The sequence below is a fragment of the Equus quagga genome, chromosome 3, assembly GCF_021613505.1.
Source record: "Equus quagga isolate Etosha38 chromosome 3, UCLA_HA_Equagga_1.0, whole genome shotgun sequence".
NCBI lineage: Eukaryota > Metazoa > Chordata > Mammalia > Perissodactyla > Equidae > Equus > Equus quagga.
In genome coordinates this window covers 39,908,612-39,931,870 of record NC_060269.1, presented here as the reverse complement: position 1 = coordinate 39,931,870, position 23,259 = coordinate 39,908,612, and the positions used below count along the sequence as shown (strand labels likewise).

Below are 23,259 nucleotides of genomic sequence, written 5' to 3'. Positions count from 1 at the left end.
GAAGGAAGAAGACGGTAGCAAAGAGTCTGATCAATTTATTTTAGAGAACAGTCTGGTAGGAGGTTAGACTGAGGGGAAGGAAAGAAAGACTGGAGGTAGAAAAACTACTTAGGAGGCTATTTTACAGTCGAAGTAAGAAATAGTAAAGATCTAAATTAAGGTTGTGGGAAGGAAAAAAGGTGGATCCGAGAGTTATTCAGGAGGGAAAAGTAAGAGACTTACAGAGCGACTGGATTGTGGGAGAGACAGGAGGAGGAGGCATCTAGGATGACCAATGCCCCTTCCCTGTGCCCTACCCAATTTGTGGCTTGGGCAACTAGAAAGAGGAACATGTGCACTAAGTGGGAAAAGCAGGTTTATTTGGCTTGGAAAGGTGAGAAAGTGAGTTCAGTTGCAGACATTCTGAATTTGAGAATGTCTGTGGGCTACTCAGGTCCACCAGTGCACTAGGACTTTGGGAACGCAGGTCTAGAGCTCCAGGCTGAAGACCTAAATCTGGGAGTTACTGCTGTAGGGATGTGGATGGTGTGAACCGATAAGAGGGACAAGAGCAGAAGCTGAAGGGAAACATCCAGTGGAACTTTAAAAGGCAGAGAATATGGAAAAAAGAGTCAGTAGGCTGGATGGCGGGGGAGGCAATCAAGTTCACAACGCAGACTTAGCAGAGAAAACTACAGTAGTGGGACTATGTGTTGTTCTAGTTTGTAACTTTATATAGGAAACAAATGTTCTGAGAATGAGCAGTACGGAGCCAGCTCTGATGGCCTAGTGGTTGAAGTTTGACGTGCTCCGCTCTGGCAGCCTGGGTTTGGTTCCCGGGCGCAGAACCACACCACTCATCTGTGAGTAGCTATGCTGTGGTGGCAGCTCACATAGCAGAAACTAGAAGAACTTATAATTAGAATATACAACTATGTACTGGGACTTTGGGGAGGAAGAAAAAAGAGGAAGATTGGCCACACATGTTAACTCAGGGAGAATCTTTCCCAGCAAAATGAGAAGTACAGCGATAAACTAATACCATTTTATGCCATAAAGCAGGTAATAGGAATATCATTTGCCAAAAGATATACAAAAATTCCAGCTATTATCTATTCATTTTCTTACCCACAAAAAATGACCTTCTTTTAGGAACAACATTTACTAAACATTAATTATAGGAGTAAAAATTAACAGCCAACACACAAATGGGCAGAATGGGGCTCAAAACCAAAAACTCCATGTCATCTCCCTGGGCAAAAACCATTCACAGTACTTCACTCATGCTTTAAATTGAAGTTGAATTTAAATTTAAATTAAATTAGACACTCAAAATAATTACACAAAAGGCTTTGGGGAAATAATTATGTCCTTAGAAATAAAAATGGAATCTCTTTTGTTCCAAAGTTCATGTTATTTAAGATCTGCTATGGTCTGAATGTTTCTATCTCCCCGAAAATTCTTAGGTTGAAATCCTAATGCCCAATGTGATGGTATTAGGAGGTGGGGCCTCTGGGAGGTGACTGGGTCATGAGGGTGGAGCCCTCATCAATGGGATCAGTGTTCTTATAAAAGAGGCCCCGCAGAGCATCCTAGCCCTTTCCACAAGTGAGGATACAGGGAGAAGTTGGCAGTCTGCAACTTGGAAGAGAGCCTTCATCAGAACCTGACCATGCCAGCACCCTGATCTTGGACTTCCAACCTCTACAACTGTGACAAATAAATTTCTGTTGTTTATAAGCCACCCAGTCTGGGTATTTTGTTGTAGCAGCCAGAAGGGACTAAGACAAGGGCCTTCACAATAGGGGCCAATCAACTTTCAGGCTTTACTTCTCTTAACTTTACCCTTCTAAAGATCCTCTACTACTAAACCTACTTAACTTGTTATTTCTGAAATGAAATGCACTTTGACATCTGTGAAAATTTGCTCAAATGGTTTCCAATGTTTAAAATATTCTTCTAGCTTCATATCTGGTAAAATCCTGCCCATAATTTAAGGCTCAGCTCAAATGTTACCTTTTCTATAAAACTTACTCCAAAGCCTCAGAGAGACAGTAAGGTATAAAGAGAAGGGTTAAGAATTTGAACTATGAGAGACTTCAGCTAAAATCCCAGCCCTATAATATAACAGTTGCTCTGTGATCTTTGTTACTTAATCTTATTTTTCTCACCTATAAAATTAAGAAAATATTCACATCTCAGATAATACTTGAGGGAAGATATATTCAAAGCACTTATAAAGAGTACCTAGCACACAGGAGGCATTCATCAAATAACAGAAAGATGCTTCCAGTGGTGTGCCAGCAAATGTTTAACAACCAGTACTCCAAATTAAAAATAAAAATAATAATAAAGCCTAATTTGTGGCATTTGCCCATTTCCATGGTGTCAACACTCCCACTAGGGCCAATTTCAGGCTTCCAACATGACCTCACTGAATCCAGAGGTAGGAAGGGATGTGCAGTAGCACATAATTATATGGTATTTCCATCACAGAATACCATAGACATACATAACCTCAACAGTATAGATAACAGTAAAATATGTAAAATAGGAACTGAAAAGTCTTGAGAACTTATCATTGTTTTTTTTGAGGAAGATTATCCCTGAGCTAACAACCACCACCAATCCTCCTCTTTTTGCTGAGGAAGATTAGCCCTGAGCTAACATCTGTGCCCATCTTCCTCTATTTTATATGTGGGACGCCTGCCACAACATGGTTTGACAAGCTGTGCATGGGTCCACGCCCAGGATCCGAAGCAGCAAACCCCAGGCCATGGAAGTAGAGCGTGTGAGCTTAACCACTATACCACCTGGCCAGCCCCTTATCATCTTTGTTTTTAATATATGTATTTTAAATTTTAAGCTTATATAATTTAATTTTTAAGTAATGTCTGTGTTTAACAGCTGGCTTATAAAAGCTGGAAATGGTGTGCTGCTGGTATCTTGAAGGTATAGGCCAGGGATGTTGCCAGACATCCTACAATGTGGAGGATAATCCCCCACAATAAAAAATGATCTAGCCAAATATGTCATAGGTGAAAAACTCTGTAAACAGCTTTTTGCTATAAATTGCTTCTTACACTAGCAGGCCCCATGGATCTTAATACTTACTCACTTTAATGTCATAAATGTAACCTATTTCAAAGCATGAGACCAACTCCATTGGGGGAGAATAACTCCCCCATACCCTCATTTGGCAAACTACTTAACACTACCCATCACTCCAGTAAACTTTCTCAACACTACAATAGCTATAACGTGACTCATAAAAGTGCTTACAGTCTGACCCCTACCTACTTTCCCAGCTGCTCCTCATACCATACTCTCCCCTAACTCTCTCCATACTGGCCGATTAGGCAACCAAATGTCTACTAACTTCATTTTCACCATCAGGATGCACAGTAACTCTTCCCCATGTCAATTCAACTCCTAGTCTATAGCTTTTTCTGTAGCTGCCTCAAGACCTAGGCTAAAAGAAAAAAGCTCGTGTAATGTTTTTCTGGCACTACTTATGTTTTTCAAATCCTGAAAATATACCTTGACATTAACATTAAAAAACACTTTACATATGATGGTCAGCATTTACAGGTGAACACCCCGTGGAAAATAAAAGACACAGCATTAACAAAAATTCACCCAAAGACTAAAAAAATCCACCTTAATAATGCAAGAGAAGGCATACTGGAAATAAGTTTCTTGCTGTTATCAATATATTACATTATTAACGACAAAATCTAATTTCTAAAATGCTTAGAAATGAGGTAGAAATTTCCTAGAAAGGATGTAAAAGAACTTGTCTTAGCCTTAATTAGACTTCTGGAACTATACAAGGTGTTATATCTTCTAAAATACACACTTAACATTGATCTTTAATCCAATCTATCACTGAGCAAGCACAAATAAAGTGGTATAATAATAAGCTTAAAATTTTTCCAATTACTTCTTAAATCTACCATTTAAAAAAAGTTATTTGAGGGGCCGGCCCCGTGGCCAAGTGGTTAAGTTTGTGCGCTACGCTGCAGGCGGCCCAGTGTCTCGTTAGTTCGAATCCTGGGCGCGGACATGGCACCGCTCATCAAGCCATGCTGAGGTGGCATCCCACATACCACAACTAGAGGGACCCACAGCTAAGAATATACAACTATGTACTGGGGGGCTTTGGGGAGAAAAAGGAAAAACATAAAATCTTTCCAAAAAAAAAGAGTTATTTGAAAATTCATTAAAAAGTGCTGTGAAATATTTCCCATGCTCAGTCCACTGAGTGCATATATTCAGTAGGTATTTTGTTCTGCTATCAAGTAGTTGTATTTTCTTCTAATTTAAAGGACTAAATTCTTAATTTTAGTCAATTCTAGACAAAAGAGCACAGAAGAAAGTAAACAGCGTGAAAGAAGAAAAGAAAAAAGGGGCCACAAATATTCAACACTAATTGTTCTAGTTATGGCTTCAGACAATGAAGGTCGCAGTGTGTGATGGACTAATTATGCATGTCAACAGAGACCATATTTTGTCCAGTACCAAACAGCATAAATGCCTTCCATGTCAGATGAAATTATTCAGATTTTTGTTTGCCTACAAGAAGAGAAAGCAATTCTATTAAACTTATAATTCAAATAGTCTTTGAAATTTCCTTCTGTACTAGTAAAAACACGAGCTTCTTTAAAAAATGGTTAACAAGTATGATTTCACTCATATGTGGAAGATAAGCAAAAACATGGAGAAAAGAACAGATTAGTGGTTACCAGAGGGGAAGGGGGTGGGAGGAGGGTGACAGGGGTAAAGGGGCACATGTGTATGGTGATGGATAAAAACTAGATTATTTGTGGTGAGCACGATGCAGTCTATACAGAAACCAATATATAATAATGTACACCTGAAATTATACAATGTTATAAACCAATATGACCTCAATAAAATTTTAAAAATGGTTCACATATTTATTACAAAGTGTTCATTCAACGTGGTTCAAAAGCATTAGGTGTATAAGCTTACTAGGTGAAGTCTCAGGAGAACTAACCAAGGTGTCAGGAGATGTGGATTCACGGACCAGCTCTGCCTCTTTTTAGAATCTTACAGAAGTCATTTTACTTCCCTCAACTTCAATTTCCTCACTTATAAAATGAGATTATTAACCTATATATCATACAGCTATTATAAGAACCAAATGTGAAATTGCTTGGAGAACTGAAAATGCTATTTGAAGATGTTATTATTATATCACATTGATTTCAGCTCAGGACCAACAGGACAAATACTGGCGTAGCTCCATCAACACTAGTATTCATCAGCACAGCTACTCTTCCTAACTTTGTCACTATGAGTACCCTAATTACACTTTTCTAAAACAGACCAATTATCAAGACAGAGTTGAATTATTGTTACAAATGTTATTGCTTATAACTTTGTTCTTTTTTTTCTTTATTCTATCTTGGCAATATCACGGTTTTAAAAGGAAGATGACCCTCAAACCTATTATTATAAAAGGATGGATAAAGCAAATGTGGTAAAATCCAGATAAATATTGAATCTGGATAATGAGTATATGGAAATTCATTCACTATTTAACCTTTATTTCATCTACTGCAAATGTTTCTTAACAAATGTTCTAATCTGTGTCAACACCTAATTTGTCTATTTTCAACCACATGCTACCTGAATACTGCATCTCAAACCTTCTCCCAACCTTCTCATCTTCTGCCTGTCATTTTCATTTTTATGTCAAGCCACCATTCCTCAAACACACCAATCTTATTTTTGCCCTTACTGCTTCCTCTTCCTGGAAGGTTCTTACTCCCAGAATTCCACATGACTCCCACATCTCATTCAAGTTTCTGCTCAAACATCACTAAGAAGGGCCTTCCCTGAGCAGCTGACGTAAAACAGCACTCTTCATCACTCATTAGCCCCTTATCCTGCTGAGTGATGGTCAAGACTACTTTACACTGCATTAGAAAATAATTTATGTATATGTTTAACATGTCTGGCTCCCTCCCCAATATGGTTACAACATAAAAGCCAACTCCTCCTGACACTCAAAATCCTTCCATGATCTGAACTATCTTCTTTCCACCAATTATGCTTCTTTGGATGCCCTACTAAGTCAAACTAATTACTCATACCTCTTCATACATGTCTCTCAATCTCCCTTCTCTATGCCTTTGCTCAAGCAGTGACCATCATCACTCAAATACTCAAATTCTACACTCACTATAAAACTCAGTTTAGGGGCTGGCCCCGTGGCCAAGTGGTTAAGTTCACGCGCTCCGCTGCAGGTGGCCCAGCGTTTCGTTGGTTCGAATCCTGGGCGCAGACATGGCACTGCTCATCAAACCACGCTGAGGCAGCGTCCCACATGCCACAACTAGAAGGACCCACAACGAAGAATATACAACTACGTACTGGGGGGCTTTGGGGAGAAAAAGGAAAAAAGATAAAATCTTAAAAAAAAAAAAAACAAACTCAGTTTAAATGCCACTTCCACTGATATTCCTGGCTGATATTCCTCTGAACTGCCACAGTTCTTTATCTGTACCACTCTAAAGGCATTATTATTCTACATTTTATTTATTTATTTGAAAATTTCCTCTATTAATCAACAGGCACCTTGAATGCAGGATCTTTACCCAATTCACTTTTTAGACCTCTGGGTTACTCACGTAAAAGAAGAATGCAAATATTTGTATATTCTTTTTGGCTATTAGAAATTGGTGTATGGGGGCTGGCCCCATGTCCGAGTGGTTAAGTTTGCATGTTCCACTTCGGTGGCCCAGTGTTTCGTTGGTTCAAATCCTGGGCACGGACATGGCACCGCTCATCAAGCCACGATGAGGTGGCGTCCCACATGCCACAACTAGAAGGACCCGCAACTAAGAATATACAACTATGTACTGGGGGGCTTTGGGGAGAAAAAGGAAAAAAATAAAGTCCTTAAAAAAAAAAAAAGAAATTGGTGTATGCATTAGTGTTATTATACTGAAGGGCAGAGAGAAAAGAATTCAAGCAATGAGCCCATGATACACCAATAAATACCTAACACAACTACTTTGCTTTCTTTCCTTTGTTGTTGTTGTTAAAAACAGATTTTAGGGCCGGCCCGGTGGCACAAGTGGTCACACATGCCGTTTGGGCAGCCCAGGGTTTGCCGGTTTGGATCCCGGGTGTGGACCTATACATTGCTTTTCAAGTCAAGCTGTGGCCAGCGTTCCACCTATAAAGTAGAAGAAGATGGGCATGGATGTTAGCTCAGGGCCAATCTTCCTCAGCAAAAAAGAGGAAGATTGGTGGCAGATGTTAGCTCAGGGCTAATCTTTCTCAAAAAAAAAAAAAAAGACTTTAAGACTTTATTTGCTTGTTTTCCAACTTCCTGTCTTCTACCTTTAAATTTAAATAATTTTTTTCCTATTTAGTTTCTTAAATTTACTCATCTTTTCCATTTCTCTTTGGGTTCTAATCACAGATCTGTTCCTCATTAGCTATGTTAACCTCTCCAAGTCTCTGTTGCCTAATCTATAAAATGAGGGAGAAAACCTCAACTACAAACAGGGTTACTGCAGTATTAAATGAGATAATATATGTAAAACCCAGCACAGTGCCTGTCACCTAACAGGTTCTCAGTGAATGGTACCTATTAGGCCATTATTTCTTCCACTGATATAGAAGCAGCAGTTCTTGGTTCTCTTACTGAGTCCAGTCTGAGTCTTACTGAGTCTGAGCCTTCTGTTGCTTTTTCAGACCTTTCATGTCATGCTACTAAATTTAACAGCAACGTAATAATGGGCATTAGCCAGTCCTTCTAAGCCCTGCAACCAATTACTCCACGTTGTGTTCAAGCCTTGCCAGTTCCTCTAAGTCAGTCACTACCTCTCTGAAAGTTAAATATGTTCAACATATAAATGGGGAAAATAATAGTTGTTCCACTTATCTAACTGAATTATACCAAATTGTCCTAAGATCAAGGTGGGGCAATATGAAAGTGCTACTCTGTAAATCTTTAATTTAATAAATAAATAAATCTCTATAAATATGAGAGGTATTACTAGTACTAGGCATTCAAAAAACATCTGGTGACTTGAAGTCAATATAAAACTAACTTCTTAATATCTTTCTCTTTAATCTGATGAACTAGAACAGTGGTTCTTAGTGGTATATATTAGAATCACCTGTAAAATTTCCAGGAAGAAAACAAAAAGACACGGCCTAGGGTCTATCACTATAGATTCAGATTCAGTGAGTCTGAAGTGAAGTCCAGGACTCAATACTTCTTTTTTAAAAAACTCTATACTTGGATTTTGTTGCATACCTAACTAGAGAAAGAATATGGTAGATGAGCTCAAATATGGACCTATTACTACCATTATTTCAACACAAACTTCATTTCATATTTGAATTAAAAAGTATAGTTTGACTTCCACTTTTACGTTCATTTTAATGTGACAGGTATACTCTAGAATTTCAGATGCACAAATGCAAACGGTAACGTATCTCCCATTATGAAAAAATCTCTTTCTCTCTTCCCACCCCTTTCCGGTGTCTATGTGTATTAGTTTGTTTAGAATGGCACATGTTTAGACCAACTAAGTCAATCTGGACAGTCAAAAACTTTGATTGAAACGGTCTGACTTTAAACAACATAAATACCACCCAATCACCTCAGAATTAGACTTGGCTTCTTCTGTGGCTGGTTTAGATGCACCCAGAGTTGTAGTATCATTGCTGCAGTCAGACATGCCTAAAAGTAAATGTTTTAAGCACACATTAAATAATTTAGTTAACAGAGCTCTACCACCTCATCGACATTCTTACAAATACTCCACAACATAACTAATTGATTTGCAGTCAGAATTTGCTTTCCAAAACTATCTACAATCATGAGTATCTATTGATTCTAAGAGGCAAACAATTTTAAAAAAAAATCTCAGAAAAAGTATGCAGAATATAAAAATACATACCTCAATGATTAAAAAATAATTTCATAAAATCATTTTAGATATGAAACACAATTTAAAAGATCAGAGTGTCAACCTGATTTGATAGATGAAAAAACTGAGATCCAAAGATGTCTGAAGCCAAAAATATGTTATTTATGACCCATATGAAACCGAAGTTTCAGACCTCTTCCACCTCCCTGGCCACTGCTCTTTAGTACTGATAACAGATATGAGTGTCCACTGTCTAAGTCAAACACCATACTCAGATTTCATCCAATAAAAGTTTAATCTGCTACTTCTGCTTTTTTTTTTTTTTAAAGATTAGCACCTGAGCTAACATCTGTCGTCAATCTTTTTTTTTTCTTCTTCTTCTTCTCCCTTAAGTCCCCCAGTAAGTAGCTGTATATTCAAGTTGCAGGTCCTTGTGATTGTGCTATGTGGGATGCCACCTCAGCATGGTCTGATGAGCAGTGCCACGTCTGCACCCAGGATCCGAACCAGCGAAACCTGGGTTTCGTGAAACCCTGGCCGCCGAAGTGGAGCACACAAACTTAACCACCAGGCTATGGGGCCGACCCTTGCTACTTCTGCTTTTAACTTATTCAAAAACATTTAGAGAACACTATATATGAAGAACTCTGTTAGGTACTAAGGAGAAAGAAGAGTAAAATCTAATTCTGGTTCTAAGAGTACTCTGAATCTAATCAGGGAGACAAACAATTACAAGACACCATGTTAGGTACTATAATTCAAAGAAAAATTTTTACTCTTGAAATATACAATTTTATTATTTGCAAACTAAATCTAATACCACATTAAGAAAATAATACAACATGAACAAGTGGTATTTATGCCAGGAACACAAGACTGGTTAAATTAGGAAATCTACTGATATACACTGCATGGTAGTTACCACTTATTGGCGGGGGACACATTCCAAGATCCCAGTTGATGCCCAAAACCACTGATAATACCAAACTCTATATGTACTATGTTTTTTCCTATGCATACAGACCTATGATATGATAAATTTATAAATTATACAAAGCAAGAGATTAACAATAATAACTAATAATAAAACAGAACAATTATAACAATATACTGTAATAAAAGTCACATGAATGTGGTCTCTCTCTCTCAAAATATCTTATTGTATTGTACTCACACTTCTTCTTCTTCTTTGAGGAAGATTAGCCCCGAGCTAACATCTGCTGCCAATCCTCCTTTTTCTTTTTCTTTTTTTTTTTTTTTTTTTTTTTGCTGAGGAAGACTGGCCCTGAGCTAACATCCATGCCCATCTTCCTCCACTTTACATGTGATGCCTGCCACAGCATGGCTTGCCAAGTGGTGCCATGTCCACAGCCAGGATCCGAACCAGTGAACCCTGGACTCCTGAAGTGGAATGTGCAAACTTAACTGCTGTGCCACCGGGCTGGCCCCTCACCCTTCTTCTTGTGATCATGTGAGACAATACAACGCCTACATGATAAGATGAAATGAGGGAAATGACTTAGGCACTGTGATGTTGTATTATTTTTGGTCCACGGATGACTGCAGGCAACTCAAATTGCAGATAAGGGGGGCCTACTGTATTCATAAATCTCCGGAGGAACATGGTTTTCTCCATAGACATTGAGAAACCTTTTGACAAAATCCAACACTCATTCAAAATTCAACACTCAAGGAAAAAGGAATTAAGGGAGACTTTCTCAACATGATAAAATATATATGTACACACACATACATACACTTTAGTCCTACAACCATTACCTTACTTAAGAAAGAAATAATAGAGGCATTTCCACTAACATCAGAAACATTGCAAAGATGCCCACCATCTCTGCTACTGTTCAACATTGTACTAGAGGTAGTAACCAAATCAACAAGATAAATCAATTAAAGAAATAATATGTAAAGAAGAAGGAAAATTATCTCTATTTGCAAATGATATGCTGGTACACCTGAAAAACTCCAAAGAATCAATAGTAAAACTAACTAAAAAAACAAAAGAATTCAATGAAAAAGAATACAAAATTAACATAAAAATTAATAGTTTTCATATACAAAAACAAGAATCAGAGAACACAATGGCAGAGAAAATTTAATTTACAACAGCAACAAAGATTAAATATTTAGAAATAAACTAAATAATGTGTAAAATCTATATGAAAAAAATGTCTAACCACAACTGAGAGACCCTAAAGAAGACCTAAGCAAATGGAAAGACATCTCATTCTCAGCTACGATGACAACATTATAAAGATGTTATTGCTTCCTTTTAAATTTACAAATTCAATGCAAGAAAAATAACAAGCTATTTTATACAATCAGACAGGTTGATACTAAAATTGATATGGAAAAATCAGATGAGCAAGAATAGCTAGGAAAACACTGAAAAGGAAAATCACAAGGGTCACAAGGGTACTACCTTTATCAGATATTAAAACATACTATAAAGCATCTATAATTAAAGCACTATGGTACTATCGCACGACTAGGCAAAAATACCAGTGGAAAAGAATAAAAAGTCTAGAGCCAGCCCTGGTGGTCTAGTGGTTAAGATTTAGCACCCTCATTGCTATGGCCCAGGTTTGTTTCCTGGTTGTGGAACCATACCACCCATCTGTCAGTTGTCATAGTGTGGCAGCACCTCACACAGAGAACTAAAAACCAACAACTAGGATACACAACCATGTACTAAAGCTTAAAAAAAGAGTCTAGAATTAGACGTGAATATACACAGAAATTCAGTATATAACAAAGGTGGCATCTCAAATCACTTGAGTATAGATGGACTTTTCAATAATTGATGCCAGGAAAACTAGGTAGCCATTTGGAAAAACATAAAATTAGATCCATATCTCACACCTTACACAAGAACAAACTCCAAATGGATTAGGAATCTAGACACAAAAAATGAAACCACAGAAAGTACTAAAAAAAAAGGCATGAGTGAACCGTGCTTTAAACTTGGTGTACAGAAAGGCTTTCTAATTCCAACTAAAAATCTAGAGACAATAAAAAAATTGATAAACTTGACTAAAATGTTTTAAAAATTGTGTGACATAAACACTATAAATGAAGACAAAAGAGAACTGAAAAACCAGGATAAAATGTTCACAATATATGCCACAATAGGTTAATATCCCTAATATACAGAAAACTCTTAGAAACAAAGGGAAAAAAGACCACAATTAGATAGACAGCAGGAAAAAGACATGAAGAGACAATTTACAGAAAAATACATTAAAATAGCCCTCCAAAACATACAAAATGCTCAAATTCACTCATGATTAGAGAAATCCAAGTTAAAACAACACTGAGATACCATTTCTCACCTATGAGGATGGCAAAAAAATTTAAAATATAACAAAACACTCTGTTAGCGAGGACATAAGGAAACAAGCACTTTCATACATGGCTGATGGGAAATTGGCACAACCATTCTGGAGGGAACTCTGGTAACACCTAACAAAATCACATATGCACTTAACTGTGGACCCAGCAACCCATTTCTAGGAATCCATCCTGGGAATACACCTCCAACAATACAAAAGTACATATACATTACAGCATTCTTCATAATCGTAAAATATTGGAAACAGCCTAAATATCCATACATAGGAAAGGCATTGAATAAACTATGATAACATCCAAACAATGGAGTGCTATGCAACTGCAAAAAATAAAAAAGAGGAAGATCTCTATGATATGGAGTGATTTCCAGGACATATTGTTAAGTGAAAAAAGCAAAGTCCAAAAATACCTATAGGTACGCTACCTTCATGTAAAAACAAAAGGAATATATGAAAATACATGTTTCTGATCATTGGAACAAAAGAAATGCAAGAAGAATAAACCAGAAGCTAAGGAGATAGGTTACCTATAGGAGGCAGGTAGGAAAAGAGTGGAAAGAAGCAGGAAATGGAAACAGCATAGCAGGGATAAGGAGGGAGTGACACTTCCCTGGATGTCTTTTTTTTTCGAGGAAGGTTAGCCCTGAGCTAACATCCGTGCCCATCCTTCTCCACTTTATATGTGGGATGCCTGCCACAGCACTTCTTGATAAGCAGCGCATAGGTCTGTGCCCGGGGTCTGAACCACTGAACCCTGGGCCACTGAAGCAGAGAGGGTGAACTTAACCGCTATGACACCAGGCCAGCCTCTCCAAATGTCTATTTTTAAATGATTCTGATTCCTAGAACCACAGTAATTTTTCACATACCTTTCATTTTAAAAAATGAATAACCCAGGGAAGGGAAGGGGGAAGGGGGAGAGGGGAAGGTAGGGCAAAAGGAGAAGAGGGGGAAGGAAGAGGAGGGGAGGGAAGAGAAGGAGAAAAGAGCATCCTGACAGGACACCATAAGGAGAAAGCAGAAAGATCGTACATAAATGTTACTCTAGTTAGTGAAAGTTTTTCTCACAGGGGCATGGGTTAATAATTCTGAAATCATGTCTATAATAGAACTGACCAAATAAGCAAAAAGACTGTAGATACTGAGAGCTAGGTTTCTCACTTTTGGAGAAAGAAGTTATAAACAAAGAAAGGAGAAAGGCTAAAATAAATCCTGTGGTGTTGGACTGGAATCAGAGTTGTCAGTATAAACTCACAGTTTTTAACATATGTGTGTATACATAAGATATGTGTGTTATACACACATATGTATATCTATGTATAGGTTTCCTAGCTTTGTTCACTAAGGGGGCCTAGAAGCAGTGATACTCAGTAACAACGAGTACACCTGGTACTCAGGTCTGGTCTCCAATAAAAGAACCACAGGAGAAGTGATTGATTCTAAGGCTGGGGCAGAGATAATACAATATGAGCCTAGAACATTTTCTGGTGTCCGAAGAAAAAAGCGCAAAAAGTAAGACGTGGGATTCTCAAAAGAACAGAGGAGTCACCCTGAAGGAGTCCCCAACGGCCAATGCTGAAACAAAGCGAGCAACAAAATAAATAATGGTAGTACTGGATTTAAACCCATAGATTAAAACAAATATTAATGAGTTCATCCTGATATAAATAAATAAGCAAATAAAGAAGTAAATGGGGGTAAAGAGACAACTCTTCCTCACAACAGAATCTCAATTAATAAACATAGAAAAGAAAGAGGGAAACAGAATCACCATCAGGCAAACATCACAGTAATAAATGTTGCAGACAAGATCCACTGATGGATGCTAAAATTAGAGGGCAAAAGTTTGAAAAGAAACAGCATTTACATTATCTCCAAAGATCTCCCTCAAAGAACTTATCAACAGAAAAGCGACAGACAGTTAGTGAAGAAACTCACAGTTCACAGTGAAGAAATTTAACAGATCCAACTTAACCAAGTGACCAAGAATGACCAGTAATAAGACGTATCAACATCATAATCCCCTTGATACATTGCACCGAGAGGGACGTACCATTTTTGTGGTATTCTCACCAAAAATGCATAAGCTCAGTCCAATCATGAGAGAACACTGGACAAACCTAAACTAAGGGACATTCTACAAAATAACTGATCAGTACTTTTCAAAAGTGTTATGGTCATGAAAGACAAGGAAAATGTGAGAAACTCACAGATTGAAAGAGACTACAGAGAAATAACTAAATTCAATGTGAATTCCTAGATAGGATCCTGGAACAGAAAAAGGACAATTAGTTGAAAACCTAGTGAAATTATAATAAGGTCTGTAGTTTAGTTAATAATATTGTACCAGTGTTAATTTCCTATTCTTGATAATTATGTTATGTTTATGTAAGATGTTAGCATTGGGGGAAGTGGGGCAAGGAATATAAGGAAATTCTCTGTACTATTATTGCAAATCCAATGTTAGATAAAAATAGAAGGTTTTTAAGAACAGTATGAATTCTGAGCAAAGGTAGAGGAATTACTCTCAGAAAGGAGGAGGAAATCTCTTCCATGAGGGAAGAATAAGAGGCAGGAATCCGTGGAGACAGCGAAGAGTGAAACGGAAAATGGAAGAAAGTTAAGGCAGTTCATTTTTGTTGTCTTCTACTTTCTTGTGAAATAGGAATTAACATGTGCTCCCCTGTATTAAACAGTAGTACCAATTGGGAAGATATATCATTACTATCCAACTCAAGAAAAAACTAAATGACCTCAGGCAGACAGGGAAACAGGGAATCAAATGTCTGAGAATTACAAAGATACGTACTAAATCTGTGTTTTATTCATATTCTTCAAATGCTCTGACCTTCTTCACATTTATTTTTAAAAAGTCCATTTGTTCATAACTTTGATAATTAACATACATAGAGAATGACAGATTTAAAAAATTAATGACATAACTTCTGCTTTCTTAAGATACACGTTTTCTGATCTTTACATGAATTCAGTTATCTTTAAAGGTTGTCTTCAAAAGAGAATGATAAATTACTATTACAAAACTACCATTAACCTTCAGGCCTCAGAGGCCAGTTTATTCTGGAGGCCAGAAACACCTTAAGTCATCTCTGGGGCTCTGCTTCTAATAAATCAGCCAGAGGTATTCATTAACTAATGAATGTAAGAACCAGTGACCTATAATGTGAAATACTAATTAGCATCAGTAAAAAACACATAAATAATATCACCTGAGGTTTATAATCCATCCAACTATTTGGGGTTGTTTTTTATTTTATTATCAAAGTCACATTTTGATTTCTACAAACTGAATAAACTAGATTTATCTGGAGGGAAACTATATTACAACTTTAACCAGAATTTAACAAGGGATAATTCTATACCTCACAACTACTAAATGCATTTAGGGTCTCCCTAGGACCCACAAAAGAGAGGGCAGGAGGTCCTAGATTTGCCAGGATCCTGGAAGATAAGAAAAACAAAAGACTCCATGGATACCAGAAAAGAAAAAACCACACTTACAGTCTCCATGATGTCAATGAGTTAGACTCAGAAGTCTAATACTAAAGTATCTATGTATAGGATGAGTGTTGTTGAACAAAAATCATAACAAAAGTTTTTCAAATTAAGGTACTCGCATACCACAGGGGGTCTGAAACGGTATGCTCAAGGCACTTTCCATGGCAGATATGAACAGGTCAGCCATAAACAGGATAAACACGGCACATCATACTGAAATGAGAATTTACACTCTTTTTATTACAGTATGATATTCTGGAATCTAAAGCAAAATTCACTTGAATAAAACAATACACATAAGTCGTCTAAGAAATTTCTTGAATTTGTATGATTAAATAAGAGTCTCCAAAGAAACATGTGAAGAGTTATTCCTTTTAGGAGTACTTTAGTAAAAAAGTTGGAGAAGTACTAGAAATAATTATAATATATGAGACCAAGGAGTTCTGACTGGTGAGTCAAGGACAATGCTACAGAGGTAAATACAAAAACTGAGGGCAAAAAGTAGCAAAACATGAGCTTGCTTTGATCTGAACTTGCTTAGTTTCTTTAAATTGTTGTATCGTTGATATTCTAGAGGCTGGTTCCCAAGCTAAAGATTAAAGAAAGTGGGCTATTTCTTTCATTCTTGATGGAATCTATTGGAATATGTCTATCTTTTCTTGATAATGGATAAATAGTAAGAGAATGGAAAGACTTGTTTTAATTTCATAATTCAATATTAATTTTCAAGTTGAACTGACTTGTTACCAATAAAAAATTTAGAGTTAAAATACATAGTGACTACATTAAATAATTACATATGTTTAAAGCTGAAAAATAATATCCAAAATATAGAAGCTTTCTGTTTTAGTCAAAAAAAATTTAAAATAATTTTGTTTTTTATGAAGGTAGTTTTCTTCAAACAGGGAAAAAAATCCTTTTCCCTACTGTCCAAAGCAAATGATATTGAAATGAAAATGGCTTACCCCACAATACATTCAAAGTACCTTACATTTCCTTTCATAAGTAGAATAACCAAATAAAAAGAAACGAGATAATAAAGAATCATTTACACTATGCTGCTGTCTTTAAGTCAACAAACATCTGGGATCTGTAAAAGCTATTTTGCTAGACACCTATAAGTCCTTTTAGATAGTGATAAATTAAGTTCAGGTTGCTCATTAGATAAACAAATCAGTCTAGATAACTCAAAAGTAGAAAGCTTTTTCTCCATTAAATTTAATAATGGGAAACAACTTAAAAATCAAAGTAACAGATATTCAACTATTCCCATCCCCACCATCATTAGCAATTTTTAACCAAGTAACAAAATAACTGTTTGGAGAAGTCTTTTTATATTCCCCATTAAGACTGTGTTACAGAGAAACTACTGAGAAGTAAAATGATAAGACTCTCAAAACTAAATTACTCCCTGCAAAGAAAACTAGCTGTAAATAAACTCTAAATTATTCAGTGTACTGTGGCCTCATTCTTCATAGATGGCTAGCTGAGTTCCAGAACATTAGCAGTGAAGCCAACCAAGGGAATTGGAGAGTTACTAATTCCCAAAACCATATAAAAGAAACCCCTCAATATTCACAGGTAACCTTTTTCAATGGAAAAAAGCTCAGGGTAAATAATCTAAGAACATGGCTTAATATAGATACAGATAGTTACATACAGAAATATTTATGTGTGTATATACATGAGCTAGTGTATATTTCCTAGGAGGAACCCCAACAATAACGAGCACACGTAGTACCCAGATCTTTTTCTAATACCATTCTCCAATAAACAGAACCAGTGTTCCTTGGAGAAATGGCTGGTTCTAGGACTGGGTCAGGAAATATACAAGATGATCCTGGAGCATCTTGACATGCCAGAAAGTAACAAGGTGCTAGTATCAAATAATTATCCATGAGTCAATACTGATATAAATAAATTATTGTATAAATTAATAAACAGGAGAGAGAGGCAAATCTCCTTTGCAGAAAAATTCCAAAAAATTTATGCACAAACCGTTAAGGAGGTGCAACATAAGTGTGCCCTTCACATAGTGATTTTCTTCTAAAAAGTACAATATGCAAAGAGAGGAGGGGGGAAGTAACTTTATAGTGGACAAACCTGACAAACACCATCTCAAGCCAGGTGATCAAGGTTAACATCAACAGTAGTCAGGCATGTTGATAGTATTTACTCCTGATACAACATAAGAATGGCACTTTACCGCTGTTGTCTTCCTCCCAAAAACATATTACGCAGTCTAACCATGAGAAAAGCATCAGACAAATCTCAACTGAAGGATAGACTACAAAATATTTAACCAGTAATCGGCAAATCTATCAACTTGTCAGCAAAAACAAGGAGTCTGAGAAACTGTCAAACCCAAAAGGACACATGACAACTAAATGTAACGTGGTATCCTGGATGGGATCCTAGAATTAAAAAATGACATTAGGAGAAAACTGAGGCAATCTGAGCATACGTTAGTCAATAACGCATGAATATTGGTTCATGAATTGTGACAAATATACCATACTAATGTAACATGTTAATAATAGGGGAAACTAGACATGGGGTATACAGGAATCGCTACACTATCTCTGCAATAATTCTGTCTAAAATAAGAGTTTATTACAAATATCATGTGTTGCTTAATGACAGGGATATGTTCTGAGAAATGCATCATTAGGCGATTTCATTGTTGTGTGAACATCATAGAGTGCACTTACACAAACCTAGATGGTACAGCCTAGCACACACCTAGGCTACATGCTAAAGCCTATTGTTCCTTGGCTGCAAACCTGTACAGCATGTTACCATATTGAATATTGTAGGCAAATGTAACACAATGGTATGTGCATCTAAACACAGAAAAGGTACAGTAAAAATACAGTAGAAAAGATAAAAAATGGCACTCCTGTACAGGGCACTTACCATGAGTCGAGCCTGCAGGACTGGAAGTTGCTCTGGGTGAGTCAATGAGTGAGTGGGGAGTGAATGTGAAGGCCCAGAACATCACTGTACACTACTGTAGACTTCACAAACACTGTACACTTAGGCTACACTAAATTTATTTTAAAAAATTTTCTTTCCTCAATAATAAATTAACCTTAGCTTACTTTTTTATTTTATAAACTTTTTCTTTTTTGAGGAAAATTAGCCCTGAGCTAACTATTGACAGTCCTCCTCTTTTTTGCTGAGGAAGCCTGGCCCTGAGCTAACATTCATGCCCATCTTCCTCTACTTTCTATGTGGGATGCCTACCACAGCATGGCGTGCCAAGCAGTGCCATGTCCGCACCCGGGATCCGAACCGGCGAACCCCGGGCCGCCAAGAAGCGGAACGTGCGAATTTAACCACTGCACCACCGGGCCGGCCCTTATTTTATAAACTTTTTAATTTTTTTAACTTTATGACTCTTTCATGATAACACAGTTTAAAACGTACTGTGCAGCTATAGAAAAATATTTTCTTTATATCCTTCTTCTATAAAACGTTTTCTATTTAAAAAACTTTTTTTTCTTACTTTGTAAACTTTATTGTTGAAAACTAAGACACAAACACATACACTAGCCTAGGTCTATACACAGTTAGGATAATCAATATCACTGCCTTCCATCTCTACATCTTGTCCCACTGGAAAGGCCTCGGGGGCAAAAACAGCACAGTGAGATGTCATCTCCTATGACAAATGCCTTCTCCTGGAATACCTCCTGAAAGCCCTGCCTGAGCATCTTCTTCAGGAGGTGTCACTCTTTTCAGAAATATGTTCATGGTGGTTTGCTTGGTTTCTTTTTTCATCACAGATTTGCTTATAAGTAGATAATGCACCATGAACATTCCCCTCTAATAATGAAAACCTTTTTAAGGAGCTTGTTGAGGTGTGCAAAGGCTTCTGCTAAATCCTTCACTGGGAATTTTCTTGGGGGTTCTTCTTTTTCTTCTCCTGCAGTTTCCTCTTCTCTTGCCTCTTTCAGCTATGCATTCCCGTTCCAGTTCCAACAACTGCTCATTAGTCAATTCCTCAGGAACCACTTCTAGGCATCCTCATGGCACCCACACCCAGGTTAAAGTTGTTTGCCATCTCAAACACAGCCTTGTTGATTTTTGCAACCTCCTCATCCTTGGCAAGTCCTTTGAAGACGTGGACGAACCTCTTGAATTTCTTCTTCCAGATGCCATTCATACATTCCTTGATGCTATCACCCCAAGCCCAAGAAAGGTTCTTGATGCAGTCATACATGTTGCAATCCTTCCAGAATTGCATCAGTGTCTTCTCAGTGTGTTCCTCAGTTGCAGCAATAACCTGGGCAAAGGTCCTCCACAGGTAGTTGGCCTAAAAGCTGCTATAACTCCTTGATCCATTGGTTGGATCAAAGACGTGGTGTTTGGAGGGAGAAACACTGCTTTCATATTGTGATGAAGATCACCAATAAAAGGAGGATGTCTGGGAGCATTATCGACAATAAGCAAAGTCTTGAAAGGTATGTTATTCTCAAACAGTACTTCTCCATTTTGCTGGCACAGCAATTCAGGAGGGCATCTTGGAAGAGGAGCTGGGTCATCCATGACTTCTTACTGCTCCCATAGTACACTGGCAGTGTGTGATTACTGATGCTCTTGAAGGCCCTGGGGTTCTCACTGTGCCAGATCATGAAGGGTTTCCATTTGTAGCCTGCAACATTGCCTCTAAGCAACACTGTTATCCTGTCCCTACAAGTCTTAAAACCTGTCATTGACTTGGCCTCCTTATGGATGAAAGTGCTTTCAGGCATCCATGTTCAGAACAGGGAGGTTTCATCCACAGTGAATATTTGCTCTGGCAAGTAATTTTCCTCCACACTCAGCTTATCTAGAGTTTCCAAAACTTCTTCAGTTGTCTTTACATCAGCACTCACAGAGTCACTGCTCACTTTCACATTATGTAAGCAGTAATGATTCTTGAATTGTTTAAACCAGCCAGAGCTAGAAGTAAATTCAACACTGTAGGTGGGTTCAGCCTTTTCTCTCTACACAGCAAACAAACTTTTTGCTCTGGTGTGATCATCAGAGTGCTGAGAAGGATATGCTTCTAGGTCTGGTCTTCAATCTAAGTCCTTAGAAGTTTCTCCACGTCTGATACAGACCCTTCTCAAATTTTTGTTATAGTCTCGTTGCTTTAATGAAGGAGATCCTTTAACAGCTTCCATCACTTTGTTCGTGTTCTTGAAGATCATAGCTATGGTGGAATGGGACATGCCTGACTGGCAAGCAATAACCATCACTGGTAAATCCACCTTTGTAATCCTTAATCACTGTTCATTTCATTTCTAGGTCAATCACTCAACGTGGCCTCTTACTGGCAATAGTAGCAATGGATTTTGTACACTCAAGGGCCATGAGGAACAAAACAACACGAGATTCAATCAAGCACAAGAGAAAATGATACAGTCAAGAGACGCAGTAAACACAAGATGTATGAGGCTACTGCCAGCCTAACATGGCATAGTGTTTTACAGTAAACTCTTTTTTTGTAAGTAGAAAGAGTACACTCTAAAATATGATAAGGAGTATAGTATATTAAATATACAAACCAGTAACATAGTTGTTTATTATCAAGTGTTACGTACTGTAAATAATTGTATGTGCTATACTTTTATACAACTGGCAGCACAGGTTTGTTTACATGAGCATCACCACAAACACGTGAGTAATGTGTTGCACTAGACAGCCATGATATCACTAAGCGATAGGAATTTTTCAGCTCTATTATAATCTCATGGAACCACTGTCATATATGCGGTCTGTCATTGATCAAAATGCCATTAAGCAGCGCATAACAGTAATCTAAGAAAACTAGGCTATACTTTGTAGTAATTATTGTTTTCAACAATATTATTAATTGATAATGTAAATTTATACTATTAAAATAATAATTTGTTGCATGCACTTAAAAAAACCAGTATAACTGGCAATTTAACTAATACTATTTTAATTACCATATTTATAAATATTCATGTTCAAAATCCCATATTACAAAACTCCATGAACTGAAATCTTTAATATGATCAACTTGAAAATTCAATCAATATCCAGGTGTCAGGCACTGAGCTAAGTCCTAGGGATTCAATAATGAGCCAATAAAGAAAGAGGATGTGGCCCCTGTCTTCACAGAGTCTGGAGGCAGTACAAGAGAAAGCCAATCATATAATCATACAAATAAATGTAAATTGCCACTGTGGTAAATGTATGATGTTACTACCTAATCTGGAAGGTTAGAATATTCCTTAAGAAAGCAAAACTTCAGTTGAGGTGTGAATGATGGCTAAGAGCCAACAAGCAAAACAAAAATAAAGAAAGAGTGGTCCATTCAGGGAGAAAAGCATATACAAAGGCCTTATAGTGGCAAAGAGCAAGACAAGCACAAAGGACTAAGAGAAGGCCAGCATGGTTGAAGTGGAGAGTTAAGCAAAACATCGTAAAAGATGAGGCTGGAGGGCTAAGCAGGAAGTCGTTTTATTTTTATCCTAGAAGCAATGGGAAGCCGTAAAAAGAGTGGGGAGGAAGGGGCAGAGTGACAAGCAGATGTGTGTTTCAAAATAAATCACTAAGTCTTCAAGATAGATAATGGATTAGAGAGGGGCCAAAACAGAAGTGGGTAGACAAGAAGGGAGGCTATTGTAGAAATTTCAGGCAAGATGATGGTAACAAACTAAAGTGGTGGTAGTGGAAAAGGGAAGCAGTAGACAGATGTAAGAGATATTTAGAAAGTAAGATCAATAAAACTTGACTGGATGTATCAGGAAGAGGGAGTTAGGATCATTCCTAGTTTTCTGGATTTTACAACTGGAAAGATAGACTCATTCACTGAAATAAGGAAAAAAGAAAGAGGAGCAACATTTTGGGCTTGGTTTTTTTTTTTTTTTTTTTGAGTGAAGGGGAAATCAGTTTAGTTTTAGACACGTTGTATTTGAGGAAATATCTTTAATATATGCAAGAGAGGGTGCCAACTAGAAAGCAAGATATACAGGCCTGGAGCTCAGAGGAGACAGAAAACACTCATGCTCCTAGAAAAGCTGACATCTTTATCCTAGAAAAGCAGTTAACTATAATCCCCAAATATCCAAGAAAAACATTAGACTTTGACCATCTGGATTTAGTTAAAACAAAAAGTGGAGAAAGAACGTGGCAATAATATTTCACGGGCAAAACAAAAACTGCTAGGCACCACGGGGAACAGAGATGTTTTAAAATTCTGGTTCAACAGTATAGTAATTATTGTCACTAATCGTATAGTATTTTAAAGTTTTAGCAGGGCTGGCCAATGTTGTTAGAAATGTTCTATACCTGTGCTGTCCAATAAAGTAGCCACTAGCCACATGTGGCTACTGAGCACTTGAAATGTGACTGGTGTGACTGAGGAACTGAATTTTTAATCCTATTTTAACTAATTTAAATAGCCACGTGTGGCTCGTGGCTCTGGTATGAGACAGCCAGTTGAGAGCTTCCTCATGAAT

At 37.3% G+C, this 23,259-nt stretch overlaps 1 protein-coding gene across 6 annotated transcripts in view; it reads right to left on the bottom strand.

Moving 5' to 3' along the window:
* The window catches only part of ARFIP1 (ADP ribosylation factor interacting protein 1), a 121,672-nt gene that overhangs the window by 92,975 nt on the left and 5,438 nt on the right, over positions 1 to 23,259 (bottom strand). For 4 of the 6 annotated variants that reach the window (XM_046656502.1, XM_046656507.1, XM_046656501.1 and 1 more), the window contains exon 2: positions 8,631 to 8,710. The exons of the other annotated variants lie outside the window; for them this stretch is intronic. In XM_046656502.1, coding sequence (XP_046512458.1) covers positions 8,631 to 8,708 — 78 coding nt within the window. In that variant the 5' untranslated portion in view covers positions 8,709 to 8,710. The remainder of the gene's footprint in view (positions 1 to 8,630; positions 8,711 to 23,259) is intronic. 6 annotated transcript variants of the gene reach the window in all.